Source organism: Cenococcum geophilum (assembly GCF_001692895.1).
Source record: "Cenococcum geophilum 1.58 unplaced genomic scaffold K441scaffold_5, whole genome shotgun sequence".
NCBI classification, from domain to species: Eukaryota; Fungi; Ascomycota; class Dothideomycetes; order Gloniales; family Gloniaceae; genus Cenococcum; species Cenococcum geophilum.
In genome coordinates this window covers 1,317,655-1,325,476 of record NW_027137563.1, presented here as the reverse complement: position 1 = coordinate 1,325,476, position 7,822 = coordinate 1,317,655, and the positions used below count along the sequence as shown (strand labels likewise).

Sequence of the window (7,822 nt, the reverse complement as noted above, 5' to 3'; positions counted from 1 at the left end):
TTTAAATTAGTAGTAGCTAACCTATTAGCTTATATCTCTATAACTTAAAGATAGGTTTAAACTACTTTAGTGCCTAACCCGTTAAGAATAGTCCTATATACGTCACTTAATTGCTTATATCTATAAGCCTACTTCCTTTACACTAAATCTTTAACCGCATTTATATAAGGAATTCTTTAAGCTTATACTTTTCTCCTATTAACCTCTTAATTAATAGCATTTTAATCTTTTCCTTTTTTATACCTTACAATTATTAAAGTAGTACTTAATTATTAATATTATTCTACTCCATAACACTTTTAAGTTAATTTATTATAACTACTTATAGGTTATTATTTCTTATACTAGTATCTCCTAATCCTAAAGTAGTTACTACCATTAATAGCATTATAACTAGTGCTTTAGGTAGTATATTGTTTAACTTTTATTAATACTATAACTATAGTAGTAAATATATAATAAAGCCTTATAGGAAATACTATAGTAGACTTATTAATAGGTAAGTATATAGGTAAATAAAAAAGTTAATAATGTAAATATAATTAGTAGAGTAGGTTACCTAATAGATTAACTTTAAAAAAAGAACTATCTAGGTAAAGACTGTAGTCCTTTAAATATATAATACTACGTATAAGAAATATACTAAGTACGTTAGTGTATTAGTACGTCAGTATATTATATATTCTCACATTCCCACGTTTCTACGTTTTAAACTTTATAATATAACTAGCCACGTAATTTAATTACCTCTTATTTTATAGCTTAATTAATTCTAATACCTCCCATACTATTTTAACCAACCTATTTATATCCCTTTTTAGTAGTGCGACTACTGCTAATATAAGGTCCGTAATAAAGAAGAAAAAGTAGATAAGCTTTAGATAATATTAGCGACTTAGTTAATTAAGGTATAAGTATGGCAAAAGGGACGCGCAAGCTTATATAATTGGATTGTCTATAAACAAGGATCTAAAGCTAGAGAAAAGAAAAGGAGAAAAAGCAAGCAGCGCCGCTTAGAGTTTTATACGATTTTCTAGTTATATAACTATAGCTATTTACTAAGTTCTGCTAAGTTCTACTATTTTCTGTTAGTACCGTAATATATAATAGGTGGGATAGTATTATAGTATTAATAAAAAACAGTAAATTATAGCAGAACTTGGTAGGTAGTTATAGTTATATAAAACTTTAAGTGGCGCTACTTATCTTTTACTTTACTTTTCTTTAACTTTAAATCCTAATTAATAAACTACTAATTATATAGGCTTCTATCTTTCCTCTTATAGTACCTACGCCTTACGCCTTAATTAACTAAGTCTGTAATAGTATTAGTAAATAGATAAGCTAAAACTAAATTATAGCAGTAGAACGGCAATATATAGTATATTATAGTAATAACACGCCCTAGTGCTATTATATCTACTAAATTTTATTACAATTTATTACAATCTGTTAGTACTACATTATAGTTCTAGGTATTAATTAATTAATTAATTAAAAAGCTTAATTTGTTTATTAAATATTATTATAATAAAGAATATGCTATATACAATTAGGAAATCACGTGCCTAATACTATCTGCCGTTTTCTGCCGAAATATGCCGCAATCTGCTGCCAGTGCCGTAATAGTGGCCTTTTAAAGTATTCTTCTATTAGATTAATTTTCGTGTTTTTAGTGTTGGGTCCACTAAAACGCCAATAAGCAGGACGGTTCGTGGGGGTTAGAATACGAGTAGGGGCAACTAGAGATTGGTCCAAGTTCAAAAATGGCGCATCCTAGCAGTTTCTAGCCAGTCGTAACACAGCAGCACCGGGTTGCCCTTCCAGCACACCTACTTGTAAGCCAGGCATACGTGTTCCCCCGCTTGATCAGCGTCATTGTAGGAACTAGGGACCTCAGAACCTAGTAGCTTTAAAACATACAGTGTCTTAAGTGAGCATTCAATAAGACATTCAAATGGCTCAAAGCGAACTTTATCTCTTCAGCAAACAGTTTAGTCGGCCATTTCTAGGCTCCGATGTCCTCTTCCCAACATTACCTCGGCAATCTGGTCAACGGAGCGGAGACAATACCTGCCACCTGAACTTCCTCTACTTCTGCGCCACTGCGCAAAAGCTGTTAATCGACTTTCTCCCAATATCCTGGCAGCCTCGGCTTGGGCTAATAGGATGCGGAGGAACAGCGAAGATCCATCAGTCTCTGCTTAGTCTTGAATTCAGACTAGCATTCAAAGCTATCGACATGATAGAAAACTCTCATGCTCGAAGTGCCATAGACGAAGAGCGTATCTATGCGGCATTGATGTCGGAACTGAGACCCTTTTTTAAGAAATCAGTCTGGAATTGCCTTTTTATTCACCATCCGGTCGGGATTTGCTGGAACGTCGATAAACAAAATCTTACTGTTGATCCAGTCTTGGTATATGAGAACATGCACCATGGAGATATGCAGCAGTTCTTCACCTCTGGGCAAGGTAGGGAATTTACTCTATCCGACCGGATTAGCATGTGCCGAAACGTAGCTGAGGCGTTGAAAACATTACATGCTTGTCGTGAGTGTCTCAATTTACATTCGGGTGAAGATTACTTACACGTCCAGATATCATACATGGTGATATAAAACCGCAGAACATCTTAATAACGGATTTGAATGGCCAGGCTCTCACCGCACAACTTTCAGATTTTGGGTATTCCACGGAGTATGAAGATGACTCCGCTATAACTGTCCCATGCTCAAAGCCTTGGAATGCTCCTGAAGTTTGCTACGAATCAAATCTACTCAGCCCCTCTGAAGCAATTAAAACTGACATATTCTCGTTTGGGATGTTATGTGCATGGGTTCTTTTCCGGGAAGAGCTCTCCAATCAATTCCCAATTGCTCTGGATCTAGCCGACAATCCCACTCTAGAAGGTGCTGGAAAACACAACTTTAGGACAATTGACGGTCTAAAAACGATGGATAAAATGCGCCCATTCTGTCGAAGCCAGGTTGGGTCGTTAGAGTCTCCGACTTCCGGACAGAAAGAGGGTTTAATGAAACTATTCGAAATGACACTTGCCCCTGATCCGGTCGACCGAGCGACGGATTTCCAAGTAGTCTCAGAAGTTCTCAAAAATATTCCAGATGGTATACGAAGCAATCCGGAGTTTGATGTGACTGAGTGGATTCCGACTGAAGAGATCATTCCCGGAACGATCGAAGATCATGAGAATGAATTCCAGCAACACCATGACTTCCAGGTGCTTAAAACCTTCATTGTATCTTAGCTCAAGGCTAATGGCCTGTAGATTTCCGAAAGCATATTGCAGTTCGTAAAAATTGATCGCAGGGTCAGGGAGCACATTATGAAGTGCATATTGCATGAGGCGCGATACAACAAATGCTTGAGGTGCCAGAAGAATTCGGCCTTTCAGCTTGCGCTCTGCTTTAAAATTGGATTTGGTATTGCTGCAAGCGAGCGATCTTCCCAAGAGTGGTTACAGAATTCTGGAAGGGCCGCTGCCGAGCTTCAGAGCGAGGTACAACTTATATCACAGATATCGCCAACTTCTGATCCGTTCCTATACCATAGCCGCTTTCTCACCAACTTAAATAACGAGGGATATCTACGCCCTGTGGATTATTTTGATGCGTACAAAGCAGATTATTCACTTGATCAGATCATACAAGGATATGAGCGGGAAATATCTGACCTTGAATGTTGTTTAGGTAGCCAATCCCTGGTATCAGTGGGCATGAAATCGACTTTCGCATCAGTTTTGAAAAGAGCCGGCGACTATGCCAAAGCAGCAGACCTACAAGAGGAGCAGGTACAATGGTTGGAAAATCATCCCGAATTTGGTCCTCAGCATCTCGATACACACGTTCTGTGGAGCGAGTTATCGGGATTGTATCGCCTGTAGGGAAAGTACAAGGCGGCATATCGATATTGCGAATGGTTGTTTAGCGAAAGAGTTCGACTCTTTGGAGAGAATCACCCTTTGACATTATCTAGCGTTCACATGCAAGCACAACTGCTCCAGGATTTAGGGTCCTTTGAAGAAGCGGAGAGGCTTTACAAGTCTGTCCTTTCTCAAAGAGAATCTATCTTCGGAAAGCTCCATGAAGCCACTCTGAACGTTATGAGTGATCTTGGCGCCTTTTACATCTATCAAGCCAATTATGACCAAGCCCAGGAATATTGCGAAGAAGAGCTCCGCCTAAGCGAGAAGATGTTCGGCCCGCACCACTACAGTACATTGATTAGCCTCAATAATTTGGCGCTTCTCTATTTGCATAAGGAAGATGTGAAGCTTGCAAAAGAACTCCTGGATCGAGCAATGCCAGAGTTTCGCCTGGTCATCGGTGATAGTCATCCTTTACGATCCGCGGCTCTCGCTAATTGTGGCACTCTCTATCTAGGATTGGAAATGTATGACGAAAGCCTTGGCTGCTACGATGAAGCCTTAAATATGATACAGGAAACTCTAGGACCAAACCATCCAGTGGCGCTACAAATTTTCCTCGGAAAGGCAAGGCTTTATGAAAAGAAAGGAGATTTTGAACAGGCAAAGAACATGTTCGAGATATGCATTCATGGAGGAGAACAAATGTTTGGTTTGGAGCACCCAGAAACTTTAGTCTCGTTGCATAGCTATAGCGACTTTTTACTCGAACATAGCAAGTTACATGAAGCAGAGACATGCTATCGATCCCTGCTTTATCGCCAAGAACATCGAGTTGGTGGCAATCAGGTGACACTTTTGGCGACACTATCTGGTCTAGGAAACGTCCTCGAACTCCTAGGTAGTGATGAAGCTGAAAAAATTTATGGACGAGCATTGGATTTATCAATAGGCTTGCTAGGCATGGACACCGAGGAAACCTGGTCATGTATGCAGAACCTTGCGACATATGTTCAGGACAAAGGCCGCCACGACGAGTCCGAGCATCTTCATCGGCGTATTATTGAAGCCAAAAGGGCTCGGTTTGGCAACTGCTGTGTTGAAGTTCTCGAGAATATCGACGATTTACACAAAGCACTAGTTTGTCAAGACAAACTTGATGAAGCTGAAGAGGTACAGAGAGAAGCTCTCGAATACAGTAGGAAATGTTTGGGCCCTGATGATCCGGATATTCTGGAACGGTTGTGGAACCTTGCGTCTGTTTTGAATCAGCGCGGAAATTTAGTTGAAGCAGAATCAACGTATCGTGAATGCATCACTATCTCCACGAAGGCATTTGGAGAGGGTGGCGAAAAGACTTTGGAGTTGTCTGCTATCCTGGCGTGGGTAATGGAGCGAGAGGGAAAACATGTAGAGGCACGACAGTGTATCGCCCAGGCACTAGAAAAGTGTGAATTGGGGTACGGACAATCAAATCCCACCTTTATCCGCGTAGGAACTCAAGCAGCAGGGATTCTATTTCGACAAGGAGATCGCGAAGAGGCAATTTCAATAAGCGGTTTGGTTCTGGAAATCTGCCGCTCAACCCTGGGGCCGGACGATGAGGAAACGCAAGCTGCTGAGCATAATCACTCTCTATATTCCAAGCAAGAATAGATAATCTGTTAATAGTAACGGCGAAAGCTAATTCGAACCAAACATTTATTCGAGTAATATCACATTTTGTCTATACGTAATAGGAGAATTTTCCTACGCTTTGACAGCTGATAGTGGTATTGTTGAACTCTTAAAATTGGTGTCTTCTAGGCTGTTCAGCTCTATAAGCGACGCAACTATATGAGTGGCCACGTAATACTACGAGTCTAGCATATTATAACTTCTCTAGCTCAATCCAACCATGGCTCCCAGTAATGAATAAATGTATATTCGTACCACTTATCGTATTCATATCATTAAGGCCTCTAGATATTCAATATCGCGATAATATCGCGATATTGACTTAATAAGCAATATCACCGGGCTTGGCGAGGTGTTAAGGGAGCGATCGTCCTCGGAGTCCTCCCAAATCGTCACCCCCTTTCTGCCTCTCGAATCAATAAGGCTTATGTCTTTTAGATGAATTATCGGAACTGCTGTCGAAGTCAATGAAAAGAGATTCTGAAGTAGGGGAAGCTATAGGACTTAGTTGTAAGTGGTAGATTTGCGGGGGTGGTTAGGAAGGCTGGCATTTGTGTGTTTGCTAATAAATTTTTTATTTGTGCGTATATTTTAGAACGATAGGCGTATTCATAATCCTTTGCGAACACCGTACTACCCCTTTACAACACCACTGCCTAGCGCCAACGCTCCAAATCATATATATATCCATAAGCTTATGAATATTCATCCATTCATAAGATTCAATATTGTATCCATATCACTTCATAACGATAAGCATATCGCGATAAATGAATGAGTAAGGTTATCGTTGGGAGCCCTGAATCCAACAGGTATTGTGTCCATGCGAATTCGCCGTTACATGATTTCCTAGTATCCGCGTCGGTCCCACCAGAAAGCCGTGGATACTGTTACGATAGTAACTGCTATGGAAGTTAGAAGATAGATCCAAAAATCTCTGCTTATATGAAACGAAGATCCGTGAAAGTCCTGATCGGATGTCCTGACAAGACCAGATGAGAAAATCGCCTAGATCCAATTAGATAAGACCATTTGGAGAAAAACTTAGAGGCGGGAAATTTCTGGTTTACCGCAATGAGGTTGGCCGGAAGGTACGCAATAGCGATGACCGTTAAAACTTTCACCAACCGTGAGTCCCGCTTTGTTTCACGGGCGAGAACTTTCAGGCTCGTGTTTTGCGCGTTGGCGATCCCAGCGAGTTCATTTGCAATTTTACTATAATCCTTCATTATCAAATCGTTCCTATAATCGAGGACTTTCAACAGCTATGCTGGCATTAGAGACTGGAGTAGCAACGTTTAGAGCGGTGTCGAACCAAAGTGCATGTCCCACGCAGCTGGCATATCAGCAGCTCCGCAGCCCGTCTATGTAGATGCAGATGTGCTATTTGCACCTCTAAGTCACAAATTATGACCTCTTTTATTTTCTTGTAGATTTTCGTTTTCTCTGTTCGTTCTAGACGGTTACAGTGCCTTTTCATGCCTTCTCCGATATCGATATTTTCTTCAAGAACAGCAATAGCTATGATTAGCTTGGACTCAAGGGTATGAAGGCGCTGGCTGTCTGCGAATTTAATGTCGTAGTCCGCTCTGGTCTGTTCCACGCACGAGAATGTCGCCTTTTCGGTCTATTCAACTGCCTGATTAAGTGTGTATCTACAATCAAGAGTGGTACTTACAAATTCGGCAAGCCTTCGACGCAGGCAGTCGATATACCACCTCCAGTTTTCGGTTGCCATCGTCAGGAATAACAGATGCAAGGCCATGGGATGTTTGGGGCGACCTTTAGAGATGACGGTTCGTAGTCTAGATTTACAGCCTTGGAAAGCTTTAATCAACACCCATGTCGACTTCTCGCTGTCGAAATCATACCGCTGATAAGCGGTCATTTGTCGCAAAGACCAGGGATCTTTTAGCTGTCTATTATCGTGTCTTTCGAAGCGACGTAGGTGACAGCAGAACTCTAGAAATTTATAAACCGAATGTCAATGAGACGGGTTAATGCTCAGATTACCGTAATTCTGGTTTAATTGCAGTGATTTTCCGTCATTTGGCAAGGAGAAAGCCGCATGAAATGTTCCATAGTATGGGTTATCATCTCCAGTCACCTTATCTCCAAAGCAATGAACGAAGTCAATAAGAAAAGATGATATTCGATGGTGGGCTAGAATCTGTAGGAGCAATTCAGAGGACACTTGTAGTTTGCTCCATGAATGACCCTGGTTTACAAAACTAATTAATATAATTAGTGATGTGAAATG

At 40.6% G+C, this 7,822-nt stretch overlaps 2 protein-coding genes across 2 annotated transcripts; one reads left to right on the top strand and one right to left on the bottom strand.

Annotated features, from left to right (window-relative positions):
* Positions 1-1,957: 1,957 nt before the first annotated feature.
* K441DRAFT_693173 (uncharacterized protein) lies at positions 1,958-5,541 on the top strand (the record flags this gene model as incomplete). The annotated part of the gene is made up of 4 exons (XM_067652628.1): positions 1,958-2,552; positions 2,600-3,240; positions 3,289-3,899; positions 3,996-5,541. The coding sequence occupies 4 exons, from the start codon at positions 1,958-1,960 to the stop codon at positions 5,539-5,541; spliced, it is 3,393 nt and encodes a 1,130-aa protein (XP_067508457.1).
* Positions 5,542-6,411: 870 nt separating this feature from the next.
* Positions 6,412-7,822, bottom strand: K441DRAFT_541203 (uncharacterized protein; the record flags this gene model as incomplete). Its single annotated transcript, XM_067642632.1, has 5 exons — positions 6,412-6,570; positions 6,633-6,827; positions 6,878-7,189; positions 7,241-7,524; positions 7,576-7,822. Coding segments are annotated over 5 exons (1,197 nt in total), but the record flags the coding sequence as incomplete, so codon positions are not given.